Source organism: Sminthopsis crassicaudata, chromosome 1 (assembly GCF_048593235.1).
Source record: "Sminthopsis crassicaudata isolate SCR6 chromosome 1, ASM4859323v1, whole genome shotgun sequence".
NCBI lineage: Eukaryota > Metazoa > Chordata > Mammalia > Dasyuromorphia > Dasyuridae > Sminthopsis > Sminthopsis crassicaudata.
In genome coordinates this window covers 58,734,466-58,749,561 of record NC_133617.1, presented here as the reverse complement: position 1 = coordinate 58,749,561, position 15,096 = coordinate 58,734,466, and the positions used below count along the sequence as shown (strand labels likewise).

The 15,096-nt window shown below is 40.4% G+C and overlaps 2 protein-coding genes across 2 annotated transcripts in view; both read right to left on the bottom strand.

Annotated features, from left to right (window-relative positions):
• The window catches only part of MED26 (mediator complex subunit 26), a 105,016-nt gene extending 93,552 nt beyond the window's left edge, over positions 1–11,464 (bottom strand). The window contains exon 1 of the mRNA XM_074305969.1: positions 11,111–11,464. Within this exon, the coding sequence (XP_074162070.1) occupies positions 11,111–11,182 (72 nt within the window). The 5' untranslated portion in view covers positions 11,183–11,464. The remainder of the gene's footprint in view (positions 1–11,110) is intronic.
• Positions 170–887, bottom strand: PFDN4 (prefoldin subunit 4). The gene has a single exon (XM_074306069.1). The coding sequence runs from the start codon at positions 846–848 to the stop codon at positions 444–446; it is 405 nt and encodes a 134-aa protein (XP_074162170.1). The 5' UTR covers positions 849–887; the 3' UTR covers positions 170–443.
• Positions 11,465–15,096: the final 3,632 nt, after the last annotated feature.

Below are 15,096 nucleotides of genomic sequence, written 5' to 3'. Positions count from 1 at the left end.
CTAGAGCCAAGAAAACAATGTGATGAAAGACTATAATGTAAAAAGTTACAAAGCAAAAGTGGCCCCCACAAAAAGAGATGAAAAGGTCCTTCCTCCCTACTCCTTTGAAGAGTTGAGGTCCACAGATTAGAAATAGAATTTTTAAAAATATAATAATCAGTTTTACTAATTTTTTTGATTGCTTAACTGGCTTTAATAAACAGGACACAAGACCCTGATTTTGAAATTATTATGCAAAATACACAGATGTATATACTGCTTTTTCTTTAAAAAATATAAAATAAGCAAGACATGTGAAAATAGACAAGTTTTCATTAAATAAAAAACAAATTTTTTAAAAGATAAAATGTTGATTTGATTTCAACATCATATGAAGAATGGAAATCATTGTTACCAATATTCAATTTTATTAAACAAATAAAAAATTTATATTTAGAAAACTTTTAACTGTCATCTGCTTCAAGGTTTATATTGCTCCCAAACTTTGCATATAACTGAACTTTCAAATCGGCTAACACTTGTTGGATTGATTCAACTCTGGATTCTAATGCTTCAATTTCATCTTGCAAATTTTTCTTTGCTTCTTCCAACATTTCTTGAGTTTCATCTTGAGAGTGGCTAATAAAAACATCACCAATTTGATAGGGAATCATTAAAGAATCTTCATCCATCATCATTATATCATCACAAGCATCTTCTAAATTTTGAAGTTGTTTCTTTTTAACATCTACTTCTTCCTTCAGTTCTGTGATTCTACTAGTATTCCGTGCAAATTTGTTAATCTTTTGTTGGTCTTCAAAGGTAACATTGACATCTTTTGCAGCCACCTTCTTCATGGTGGCGGCCATCTTGGGACTGGACCTAATTTTTTTCTTTTAGGCATTAAAAATGATATCAATAAAAATGTTTTTAAAAAACTACAATTGTCCAAATAAAAGTTAACAAGGGTCTGAACTAAGATAATGGAGGGATACAAGTAATGTTATGGAAACAGAACCAACAAGATTTGTCAAATAACTATATGGGGGAGAGGCGAGGCAAGTCAAAAATGACGGTAAAGGGGACAGCTAGGTGGAGCAGTAGATAGAGCACCAGCCTTGAATTCAGGAGGACCCGAGTTCAAATCTGGTCTCAGACACTTAATACTTCCTAGCTGTGTGACCCTGGGTAAGTCACTTAACACCAGCCTCAAAACAAACAAACAAACAACAACAACAACAACAACAACAACAAAAATGACGGAAAAGTTTAAAATCTCACTTCTAGGATAATGTTGGTATGGTCAACAGAATAGATCTGGGAGTCAGCAGACCCAGGTTTCAATAATGACTAATGCATACATTTTGTATCTATATGACCTTATACAGGTTACTTAAACATTTGAGATTGTTTCCTAATGTGCAAAATGGAGAGGTTGGACTCGATAAACTTAAAGGTCCTTTTGAACTCTAAATAAATGAAACAGAACATTTCCTGGCTGGTATTCTATTGCTTGAACTCCCATCTTTGTACTTCCACACCAGTTCCTCTGTCCGAAGGCTCTTTTCTCACTTCCAACGCATGATCTTTGTCTGTCTTCCTGGCTCAGATCAGATTATCTATCACTTCTGTAAAGCCTTTCTGGGTCTCAAAAGTGTTAGTGATATTTATATTCATTCCAAGCAGAACATAAGCTCCATGCAGTTAAGTGCTGCCTTATTTTGGCTTTGTCACTTTGTCACATCTAGCAGGATGTCTTGTAAATGGCAGGCAATTATTGTTTACTGAATTAATTCAGAATCCAGACTTTTGGATTTCTCATTCATTGTTTCTGCCCTAGTGACAGAATAAAAAATCTACATTCTTTTTAAGTGACAATATTTCTATCTTTTTAATCTGTTATTTATATTTCGGAAATAAGCAGGTTACAGGGCATAGAGTTTTGGACCTGGAGATAGGAAGACTTGAATTCAAATGTGACTTCAGGTTAGTGGTATGATCTTGGGCAAGTCACCCCAATATTTTTACCAAGAAAACCCTCAAATGGGGTCACAAAGAATCAATCATGACTGAAAAAAAACTGAACAAAAAATTTTTATTGAAGTTACAGCTGTCTACATTTTAAATTTTGTTCACAAGTACTGTGCCCAAGAAGCACAGTGGAATTAGAATTTATTTTGTGAAACTTTCCCTCATCAAAGAGAATCATGCAGGCTACATATTAATTTAAAAAATCATAAAATTAACATCTATGCTGTACATTTTGTTAAACATTCACCAATTACATTTTAAATTGGACTCCAGTTTGAAACCTCTGGACTAGATAGCTTCTAATGATTCACTTCTCCCTCTCTGTTCTAGATGTTCTTCGTCTTAGTCTTTTGAACACATTTTGTCAGTGTCCTATGATAGTAGCTTACACTGCCTTCTAAAGGCTGAGAAAGAAACTCAAATATCTCTCAAGTCATTATGGATCAATTCTATATAGTCTCAAGCAATTGTTAAATTCGTGTTTTCAGCATCACCATCTCTTGGGTAGCTGTTCCAAATATACATTTTCCACATACTACCTCCTTATGCTGGTCCTAAAATTACATTTCCCCAGTTATTTTTTATAGCCCAAGATTCAATTCAATCCTAATTCAATGCAGGCACTTATTTTGCATAGACCTCCACTAAAACTATTCCCATGTGAAACAGCTTCTACACGATGTTAGCACAGGACAAGATGTGCTATCTCAGACAGGTCCCCACTAAGGTGTAATTCCCTTTCAAACGTAAACTAAAAATCCCCAACATGCCAATAGATCTTCCATAAAGCTGCCAAAAGAATATTCTATTCCTAAAGTGTGGGTCTGATCATGTCACCTACTTACTCAATTAAAAAAAACCCAGTGGTTTATTATACCCTCACAATCAATCATAAACACTTCTTTTTAAAATTTAAAGCTAATCACAACCCAACTCCCTCCTTTTTCAGCCTTCTTGGAAATCATTCCCCATCTTGCAGTCTCTTTATCCAGCCATATTGGCTTACTTGCCATTTCCCATCCATGATTTTCCATCTTCTCTGTCTAAGCCTTTGTACTGACCATTCTTCAATCTTAAGAGTAACATAAAGCCTTTTCCAACTCTCCCAGGTGCTAAAATACACTGTCCACAAACTACTACTTATTTTGTAGATGTGTGCATATACTATATATTTTATATATGTGTGTGTAGGTGTATCTCTCATGTTCACATGTGTACTCACTCTGTATCTCACTCATCCCTTTCCCCACTATATTCCCCCAAATATATTGCCTTCCCAAAGACAGAACTATATGACTCTTGTCTTGATATACCCAACACAACCCCAGGAATTGACATACAGTAGTACTTGCTTAATGCATATCTATTGACTGATTAGTTTGAAAACTCCTATCTGACACCTGGTCACCAGAGAACAAATTTTAGGGTCACAATCACTCATATAATTAACTAAACTAAATTGAATAAGCAATCAAATCGGGTATTTTGGAATTTTTTGACATATTGAGTTTTGATGATTCCCCCCCCCTTTTCCTTTTTTTCTTTAATATCCTTTGTTATATGGGATTACTCCCTAGAAAGAATTTGGAAGTAATTCCTGGGAGAAATTTAAGCAATGTAAAAATAAAAGTAATATAGGATGTACTACAGCATCATAATGAGTAGGATTTATGATCAATAAACATTTTCTTATTCTATATTCAAAAATCTATGACGCAGTCTAAGTCATGAATAAAGATAATAAAAGGCGCTACACTGGAATTAATAGACCTAAACTTGAATCATGGTTCAGACACATTAACTGTGTAACCAGAGGCAAATAACTTTCCCTCTCTGATCCTCAGTTTTGTCATCTGCAACATGGGAATAATATTTGCAATACCTACCTTACAGAATTGTTGAGAAAAAATAATTTTTCAAATTTCAATATGCTATATAAATTTATTCTTGTACTTATGAGACAAAAAAGATGCTAAAAATTAAATTTCAATCTATTACCTTTTCCTAAAGGAATAAAAAAAGCAATTCCATACTTCCACTTACTCCTACTACCTATAAAATTAATTTGGTGCAACTGTAACTTAGAAAAAAAAATTTTAAAAAGATTTTACACTAATGTACTAAGATTTTTTTGAGGCACAAAAAGGCAAAACTTAGGTTTTATAAACAATCTCAACTAGCTAAAGTCCAATGATCTGGGTTTGAGTTCTAGCCCTACTATATACCAGCAAGCCATTTCTCTTCTGACATTCAACATCCTCATCTGGAAAACAGGGATAATGTGCCTACCTTAAAAAGTTGAAGGAAAAACTCCAAAAAAAATTCATGCCTTGATAATTTTCCATTATTTTGCTTCTACCCATAAGTCTCCCATACTGTTAATGCTAAAAAACAAATCAATACAAGCATATTAAGTGCCTGTTATGGACAAGAACTACTATGGCCTAGGCAATGAAGCTATAAAAGGAAAAAATGAAATACCGATCAAGTCCACTATAAATTCAGTGGTGTCTAACTATACTTGTGACTATACTTGGTAATTTTTCTATTCATTTCAACAAACATATTTATAAAATTTTTGTGTAGAGGGGTAAAAGAAAAGAAAACTAGAATAATACAAGTAAATACAAGGCAATGGGAGCAGGGAGTGAACATTAATTGGGGGAAAGCAGCATAGACTTTGGCATCTGAGCTGAAACTTGAAGACAAGGTTTCTAGAAGTACAGACTGCATGTTAAAAAGCAATGAGGTAGGAGATGGAATGTTAAGATGGAGAAGAATCTGGCTAAAAAACAGTGTGTAATAAGCGAGTAATGTGAAAAGCTAAAAAGGTAGAATCTAATTGCCCTGAAACTACTCTCTCCAAGGTACCCAAAAATCTTTTAATTGCCTTTTTATCCTTGACCTTTCTGCAGCATATAACAATGCCCATTCCCTCCTCCAAGGTCTACTATGCCCTCCCTTCTTTTGGCTATCTCCTGGTTCTGCTTGTCTCCAATCACTCCTCCAGTTCACAGTCCTCCACTAGTTGCTAAGTATGAATATAACCCTTTGAGTTCTATACTCTCTCCTATAGCAATCGCATCTACTCCCAAGGTTTCATTATCTCTAAATGGACAAACCCTCAAGTTCACATATCCTGCCTGACTCTCCGGAACTCACATTTCCAACTGCCAAGTAAACATTTTTATTTAGACATTTTATCACCATCTCAAAACTCAACATATCTAAAACTACAATCATCTTCCCTCCCCAAAAGACTCTGCTTCTTACCCCAACTTTTCTACTTTTGCTGATAACATGATAATTATCCTAGTCCCTCATTCAAAAGTTCATACTCATCTTTAATTCTTCATTTCTTATATATAATATATATATTATATTAATGTCTATTGCCACATTCTTATAAAGTCTTCTCTTCTCTCTAATTCTACTACTCTCACATCTTCTCATATAGGCTCCTAACTAGTTTCCCTTCCCTAATACATTTTTCACTCATATACTAAGATAATCTTCTTAATACTTAGGCCTGACTATTATTAAAAATAACTCTAGAGCAGTTAGTTAGTGTAGTGGTTAGAGCACCAGCCCTCAAGTCAGGAGAAGCTGAATTCAAATCTGGCCTCTGACACTTAACGCTTCCTGAGTTAACACTGGGCAAGCACTTAACCTCAATTGCCTCAGCAAAACACACACTCACCTAACACACACACACCTCTAACAACTCTCCCTATGCTTAAGAGCAGGGGTTACCAAATTAATACCTGTTTTTATATTCTTTATATAAAATGTAAAAACTATTCTTAGCCCACAGATCATACTAAAACAGGCATGATCAAGATTTATCCCAGTGGTCATAGTTTACCTACATACTCCTTAGGAATTGAAGGCCCTCTGCAATGATCCCAATCTACTCTACTCTCCTTCATGAACTGTCAAACTCATCTTTTTGTTTGTTCTCTAGCCTCTCACCCTCCCCAGTACTTGATTGTGAGGCTGCTGCTGCTTCTGGGATTTCTCTAAACAATCCTTTACCATATTTCTACCTGAAATTCTTTTTTTCCTTCAAGGGTCAGCTTAAGTGCGCCCTAATGGACCATGAAGATACTCTCCTTTGTCTATCAGTCTATCTTGCATCATACTCATTTCTATATATGACTTTACAGATTCACAAAAGGGACATGGAAGAAATATAAGCAGAATATTCCATGATTCAGGAAAAGGCTGTGGATTATAAAGGGGAGAAGGAGGAAGATTCTCTCAAAGCCATCTGATAGCACTCCCATTATTTCTGATGTCACAGAAAAGGAGATGTTGGGAATGAAATAAAGATTTCTAAGTATGGAAGATTGGGAAGATGAGGGTTAAGAACAAAATCACTGGCTCTATGACAGCCTAGATGTACCCCAAAAGAAAAACTTTTCAACTATCACAATGGTTTATTCCCTTTTCCTCTTGTCCCCTACCAGATTATAAACTCTTTGAATGAGGATTTTATTCTCTACCTTTGCAACCCCACTGACTAGCACTGAATAAATGCTTAATGATTGCTGAATTCAATATACAAATATAAACTAACACTAGACTGGGAACAAAAAAAACTTAGGTTTGAGTCTCAGCTCTGTCATTTCCCTTCTTCAGCCTTAGTTTTCCCTTCTAAGAGAACAATGCTACCTCACAGAGTTGTGAAGAAAACACTTTTTAATTGTAAAGCGCTATATAAATGTGAGCGACTATCATTATTATTACAGAGTATAGCTTTATATGTTTAATTTCAGGAGCCAAAACTTTTATAACCAAGTCTAAAAAATTCAAAACTCAGATTTAGCCAACTAGAATTTAACTAAATCCAATTAAAATTTTAAAAATGAAAGGTGCCTGCTGCTATGGTCCAGAGCAAGGAAATACTTTTCCCAATAGCAATAATCTTTTTCTATAAAATTATTATTAGCAAAAGCAGCAAAGTGACTCCCCAAAGTTACAGACTTGTGAATATTAGGTCAATTGTCTGACAACATTAAACTAAAAGGTAAATTTAGGCACTAAACTATAATTGCACAGCCATAAAGTTAAGAATTACATGACACCATTTCTTTATTACATCTCTTAGAAGGTTTAATTTTAATTTTGTCTCTGACAATGTCCCATTTCCTCCCCCACAAGCATTTAACTGTGTCAGTTATCCAGAACTTTTAACATTTACTGGGAAAGAGAAGACCAGAATTTGGTCAATGCATGTAAATTTATGACCCTGTTGATGTGATCTTAGATCAGGGCTTCTTAACTGTTTGTTTGACAACCTAACAAAGTCTACCTATCCCTCCTTAAACTAGTGCTTTACAATGCATGAAACAAAATATGTATGACAAAGGAAATAAATAATATTGAAATAGTTATTAAAGTTATTTATTTATTTATTTGCAAAAATTCACAGACCCCAGCTTAAGAATCACTGCACACTTATTTATATCAGATTGTTTGCTGTCTTGGGGAGAAAAATCTGGAATACAAGGTTTTGCAAAGGTGAATATTGAAAGATATCTTTCCATGTATTTGGAAAAATAAGATGCTATTAAAAAAAAAAAATCAGTGTGCATATAAATTCAAGACAAAGTTCAATTTTGCATGCCAGGCTCTCAAACCTTCATTCTTCAATCAAGCTCAAGAAATATGACAGAACCTCAGAATTAGAATTATCAGAGATCATCTAGTTAACTAGTAGTTACAGAAAGGCTCCAGCATGGTGGGTCCCATTTTCACACAACTCTAAATTTTCCCTTAGAAGGCATCTAAACCTCCCCTTCTAAAAATTCTACTTGAAGCACTTAGATCACTATATACCCTTTGCATAATTTAAAACAAAACAAAACAAAACAAAACAAAAAACCTCGGAATACAAAGATGGCAGGGTAAAAGAAAAAGCCTAAGCCCTTAAGTTTATAAAAAAGGGAATCAAATTTGAATAGAGGCATGAAAAATTTGATAAAATAAAGACTCAAAGAGCTAGAGCTGTGGGGAATAATACTTGAGATGAACCTTTAAGGAATAAAAAGATTTCAACCTACAGAAATAAAGAGGAAAACATTCCATATAGAAGAAGTGGTAGGTGGAAGCGTCATGATTACTAAGGAGAAGTAGCAGTTCAAATTGGGGGGACTACAAAAGCAGTAGAAGAAAAGTTGTGAGAAAGTACAAAGAACTTGAAAACACATGATGACCCAGTTCATCTATTTGGCGTTCAATATGAAACTGTTATTATAAAAACATTTGATAACAAAATACTGGATTATCCATAGAACTGAAAATACTTTTTCCAATTTAATCAGCAATCCAGGAACTAATCTCATAAACCACCTTTGATAAATGATTCAAAGAGAAGTGGGTAGGCACACCAAAAAGAATCTGAAATTTTAATTTCCTTAACATCTAACTCTGGACCTCTAGAGTACAGAAAAGTTAAAAAACAACAACAACAAAAAAAACAAGACAACATAGATGGGACACCAGAAATGCTGTGCCTATCTAAAAAAATTGTCTGCCTGAATTGATTTGATTTAAGGGATTCAATAGTCCATTGTCTATCTTGTCAATTTTACCTCTATCACATATCTTGTATGTGGTCTTGTATCTATCCAAGTAGAAATCCCTCTTCAGAACTATTCTCAAAACCTAAATTTCCCACCTCTCTTCAATCCATTGTCCACATGTCTGACCATGACATCTCCTTAATTAAAAAATCTTCAGTGGTTCCCTACTGACTCTAAGATAAAATACAATTTAACTTGATATTAAAAACCTTCAAAATCATGCTCTATTTCAGAACTTTTACAACATTAATTCCCTTCATGAATTCTACATCCTAACCAAAATGCCCTACCTGCTTTTCCCTAAAGTCAGTATTTCATTTCCACCTCCACATATTTACCCCTTCTTACCCTGTGCTCTTAGAATTCTGAGCTTGCTCGAAGGTTTACCTTTCTCCATGAAGAATTTCATGACCCTTCCCCACAGATGTTAGTGTTCACTCCCTCTTTGAATTAATACCTTAACTTATTTGTGTACATGTTTTATATCCCCATTAGAAAGCAAGTTTCTAGGGAGCAGAAACATCTTCCTTCATTTAATCACCAGATCAAGCACAGTGCTTTTGCACAGAGCAGTTTACTTATTGATCTGAAAAGTTTTATGATAACCAAAAATTCATCTGCTTTTTTCTATCCATCTCTTTTGTTTATTTCTTCACCAACTCTAATTTATTTTTGCAATACTTTAGCTAATCCATGAAATTCATATGAGGTTTTTTCCAAGCTGATGGACAAACAAGATTTCTTTCTGATTATACTAATATTACTTACTCAACTGGCCTTAATGGTTAAATGTTAACAGTTCTCAGTAATGAAAGAGGCATCTTCTGGTATAGTTGAAAATAATATGCCAGCCAGGATTACTTAAGATGTTCACTGTCAAGTTTAAATTCAATTACTTTGAACTCCACTAAAAATTACAGTGTGGTATTAAAAGAGGGAGAGAGAAAAGAAGATTTTCTGGTATTACTTTTGGTTATTCTACCTCAGAATAAAAAACATGCTGAAGACATTCTTCAAGAGCTTCTATCATCAACTTTTATCATACTGGACATTTTTGAAGCCCTGTGTTCTCTGCCACCAATGCTAAGGACAGAATTATCTTTATGCCTCTCAAATCTTTCACTCAATTTTTAACTAAGATTGTACAGGCAAATGCATTTCAATTAAAGTCCTCCAAAATTCTGGGTAACAGATTACTAATGTTCCAGCTTACCTGAAAGGAAAAACAAAAACAAAAAAACCCTTTTGGTAAGACACAATCTGCTTTTACTTGTCCAAATGTAAGATGACTTTAACTTTGGCCCATAGAATATTAGCTATATGACCTATTACTTCCTGGTCTTTAAGAAATGCAATACCTTGTTTCAAACCTTAGGAGCTCACCATCAACAACTGCTACCCATTTTCCTATTGCCCAACATATTAAAGCCACAAGAATAGGTTCTTTCAGTCAGTATGTACTAATGAAAATCCCTCAGGAACGTGATAATGTGGTGCCCATATCCCCACAAGGGGGTCCTGGGCTAACGCACTGGTTTTGCACCATGAAAGGCTTGAATGGCCCAACCTCTAGAGTGCTTCTGGGTCAGATAGTCATAATTAGCAATCCAGAACAAATACCAAGCCCCTCCCCCAATGTTAGCATAGGAGGCAAGACATTCTTACAGAGAGGATGGAAACAAGAGCAACGAGTGAGAAATCAAGGGAATAGACCTCCCACCCCTACACCAACCCACTACTGCTTCCTGAGTACAGCCAGGTCTGCCTAAACTCTCCTCCCTTCCTAAACCCGATGCGTCCAAAAAATAAAGAGGGGCAAGCAGACCCTGCAGCCCTGCCTTCGCTCCGAGGGGAGAACCCTCAAAGGCCTTCCTCTCCGGAGAGGGGAGCTGAAGCACCCCACGCAGGACTTCCCAGTGAGGCCGAAGAAAGAGTCAGGACAACCGCCTCAGGGGTCAGCAGAAGGGCTCCAGAAAGCATTTCGAGGGCGGCCCGAGACACCAGTTGCTCCGCAGCCGCCTCCTCCCATCCCTCGGTGTCTGAGACAGGTTTTCCTGTGTCCCCCGGAAGAGAAGAGGGCGCAGGGAAGGGAGTAAAGACAGCCGGGTGCCGGGGCCATGCCTCCCCTTCCCCAAATCCTCCTAGGAAAGATCACTCAGTCCAAAACCCCAGCGCAGGCCTCACGGCCCAAACGTGAAGCCGCGGTCTCGCGTACACGGCGTCGCCGAGCTCCCCCTCGCCGCCTCCGGATAACACCACTCTGGTGGCGGCCCTGGGCTGGGGTCTGGGAGACCAGGTCCGGGTCTGTGCGAGCTGGGGGTGTCCTGAGGAGCAGAGGCTCCGGCGGGGCGCAGGAAGCTAGGCGGCGCGGTGCCGGGACTAGGGGACCGGGGGAGAGGGGAAAAGGGGCCCATGCGGCCGCTGCCCCGCCGCCCGCCACCCGCGCTCCGGCCCTCGCCGCCCCCTCCCCGCCGCGGTGCGCGCAGAGCGGCGCGGCCCCCCGGGACACTTACGTTGCTCTGGGGGTCGATGGCCTGCAGCAGCCGGTCCCTGATCTGCTGCGGGGAGGCCGGAGCCGCTGTCATTGCCTGAGCGAGGCGGGGGGGGCAGCCGGGCCGGCGGGCTGGCGGGCGGGCAGGCTGAGGGGGGACCGGGGACCGGGCGGGGGGTCACTCACTCGCCAGCCTCCAGGAGCGGAGCCGCATGTTCCCCGCGGGGGGACGGGGGGGAGCCGGAGCCACCGCCGCCGCCTGAGCTGCCCGAGCCGCCGCCGCTGCCTGAGGAGCCGCCACCGCCAGGAAGGAGCCTCCTCCACAGCCGCCGCCGCCGCCACCGCCGCCGCCGCTGCCTCGAGAACCAAACTCCTGTGAGCTGCCCCCGCGCCAAGCACTCTGGGTAACCCGCGCCGCACGCAGCGCCGGCGCCACGCTGAGGAGATTGGGAGGTGGGGGGGGAAGAGACGAAGGCAGGGAGGGAGGGCGGGGAAGGGAGGGGAGAGAGGAGAGTAAGGGCAGGGGGAAGCGTGCGCGCCCCCTATGGCCCGGACACGCGCAGGGCGGTGCAGGGCCGCCTGTCCCGGAAGAAGCCTCCTTCTCCCTCCCCCACCTTACCCCGCCCCGCGCCGTTCTGGGCCGCAAGAGAAACCCTACGCATGCGCAAGTGTAGCACCAAAAATTACCTCCTCCCACCTACCCGCCCCCTTCTCCCCCCCACGTCTCCTCTGTCTTGCAGTCCGAGATTGGGTGGGACGGACGTTGAAAGGCGGTTGGACCAGGGAGTAGGCCGTTGGTTGTGGACCTGGAGAGGGGCGGGGCAACGGCTGGGAAAGGGGTAGAGCCCTTCGGCTGGTGAGGTAACTAGAGGGAGGAGAGGGGAATACGGAATAGGACTCGAGGGAGGACCCGCCCCACTAAAAAGGGGCAGCCCGGGTCTGTGGCGCCTTGGCTGGCCCCTAGAGGCGTCCTTCCCGCTTCTCATGCCCCGCCCACTGCAGGCCCTAAGGCGCATGTGCAACCGGGGCCGAGGGGGCGGGCTGAACCTGAGGAACTGTGGCGACGACGGCGGCTGCTGGGACCGCGGCAGCTGGGAGGTTGGAGGTTGAAGGTTGGAGGTTGGAGGTTGGAGGTTGGAAGTTGGAGATTGGAGGAAGGAGGAAGAAGGAAAAAAGGAAGCAGGCTAGCTAGCGGGGAGGCAAGTCCAGGGCAGCCGATCTCCCCAGTCTGCCCGCTCACCGGCCAACCTCTGTAGCGAATTCTTGGCGGCCGCCGAGGAGACCAGGGCTACCCGGGCTGGGTTGAGCCAAGCCGCTGGAGCGCAGGTTCGGCCCGAGGTGGGTGGGGCCTCTGGCTTTAAAGGCCTTAGGCTTGGCCATCCACTTGTAGTGTGAGCAGCCGCCTCGCTCCTCTCTCCCCCAGCCGGGCCTCTGATCTAGGGGTGAGCTCGCTTCCAGGCCTCACGCCCCACGGCTCTAGTCTTCTCAGGTGGGGGATCGGCCTAGCCTGTGTGCTGGGCAGCCCGCCAACGGTGGCTCTTTCCTGCCCTTGGAATAAAGGTGAGGCTCCTGGGCTCGGCCTCCCTCGGCGCCTGCCCCCCACCTACCCCTGAGGACTGCGCTCTCCTCCAGGACCGCCGGACCGGGCTGCTAAGTTGTTGCCCATCTCCTCCCACTTGGGTTCATTCTGTCTAACTGACTGTGCCCGAAGAGCACTTCCTCCCGGCTGTCAGCCTCCCCAGGGCTCGGGTCAGGGCCACCACCTACTTGCCAGGGTGTGGAGCGCGCTCTCGGAGTCTCCAGTGTCCATTTCAGTCCATCTGTTTTTCTTAGCAGACTGTAAATTACCTAAAAGTCACTACTACCCTTTTTCATCTAGTTTTTCTTATACATAATAGGTGCACAATAAAGTTTTGTTCAGTCTGAAATTCTGGGAAACCAGAGTTCATTACCTATTGCTCTGCTTCTTAGTCTGAGCACTCAAAATCCTTTTGTGCCTCCCCAGGTAGTTCTAAAATAAATAAATCCCTTACCTAGCACTTAAGGTCTATATAATCTGTTTCCCACCTCCCTTTGCAACTCCTACTCAGTTTCACACATTTGTACTACTATTCTCAGGACTCGTCTTCATCTTATGTTCCATTAAGCCAATAGTCCTCCATGCTCACAGCTCTCCATCTCTTAGAAACCTTAGCACTCCAGGCTCCACCCCAGGGATCACCCCGATATCCTCAACTGTTATTGTTCTTAAAACTAGAATATTGTGCACAGTAACAGCAATATTATAAAGATGATCAACGTGAAAGACTTATTTACTCTGAACAGAATAATTCCAACATCCTTTGGTTGAAGAATGTTTCCACTTCCAGAGAAAGAACTGCAGAATGAAGCATAATTTCTTTCACTTTATTTTTCCTGGTTTTTTTTTTTCTTTCAAATTTCATGGCTAATGTGGAAATTTGTTTTGCATGACTTCATCTGTATAATGTACTTCTTGCCTACTTAAAGGGTAGGGGAGAAAAAGAGAATTGGAACTAAAAATAGAAAAATTTTAAATTGTAATTTAAAAAAGAAATTTAGTATTCTTTCCCTCAGTTTTCCTTTCTATATGTATTTCAGTCCCTATTATATCCTTCAAGTAGGGTGGAAATTTTTTAAAGTCAAGCACTTTGATATGTGTCATCCGCAAACTTAACGTAGTACCTTACACATTTTAGACGGATTTATATTAAGAAAAAAATGAAGAGAAATAATTGTCATAGCCCATAAAAATGTACCACTTTAATATATAAAAGCATATTTTTCAAAGGGGTTTTAATCATCCTGTCTGAAGCCCCATTGTAATTTTTTATATCCTCCTAAAAACAATATGTTAAAGCTGAGACTCCAACATACCCCTCCCTAGCTTTATTTTTAATACTTGAACTTCACCTACTCCATGCATTAATCACCACTCCACCTATCTTATCTGAATCTTATGCCCTTGTGTTTGAAAGCCCTCTTACAGGAAAGGACTCCCTCTGCATCTCTACTTGTCAAAAAAATCTTTCAAGGAGGGACTCTAATAGTTTGAACTCCAAGAAACTTTCCCTGGTCCCTTTTCTTCTTTCTTTCCCAAACCTTTAATCCTCCTCTGACCTCTCCTGTATTATATTCTGCCTTGTAATATATTAATTATAGATATATAAGTATTATCAAATTATCAGCTCTTCAAAGACCGTGTGACTGAATTCATAAGTCCTTAGCATCTAACACAATTACTTGGTATGTATTTTGTAAAATATTGAAATGAATATCATCATATATAGGAATTCCATTAACATTCATTGTGAGAATATAGGACTAGTCAGTATTGAAATCAAGAGAAATCTCAATCCTCCTCTCCCAGGGCTTTGTTAGTATAGTGGGAAACAGCTTGATGCATTCTGAACTTCCATTTCTGGAAATACAATTTGGCTTTTTTTTTTTGAGTCTGGGGTTAAGTGACTTGCCCAGGGTCACACAGCTAAGAAGTGTTAAGTGACTGAGACCAGATTTGAACTCTGGTCCTCCTGAATTCAAGGTTGGTGCTCTATCCACTGCGCCACCTCGCTGCCCCAATACAATTTGTTTTTAAAAACAAGACCACAGTATGGAATCCAAAGGAGGCTACTGATGAGTACCATGTGTTAAAAGGGGATCTCTCTGTAGAAGACGCATTAGTTCACTTACTAGTTGTACTCCTGGAGCACTTTTAGTTGCTAAAAAGCATTTTCTTCATATGTTTTTATGGGTCCCAAACTTTTGTATTAAAATTCTAAAATAAAATAGATACTATGCATAAATGTTAATGCTTTTTTGACTGATTATCCTAGTTTTCCTATTGGGAAGTATAATGTTATAGTTGGAAACTGGCCCACTTGTGGATAGGAATTATCTAACGAGACAAATTAGGTTAAACAAGCCCTGCCCCTGTAGTCTTTAAATTTCTTAAACTGTTTTTTGGTTTGGTTTGGTTTGCTTTTATTT

Bases quoted from the DNA above. Each gene is read 5' to 3' on its own strand.
- PFDN4 (XM_074306069.1), bottom strand. From the start codon at position 848: ATGGCCGCCACCATGAAGAAGGTGGCTGCAAAAGATGTCAATGTTACC.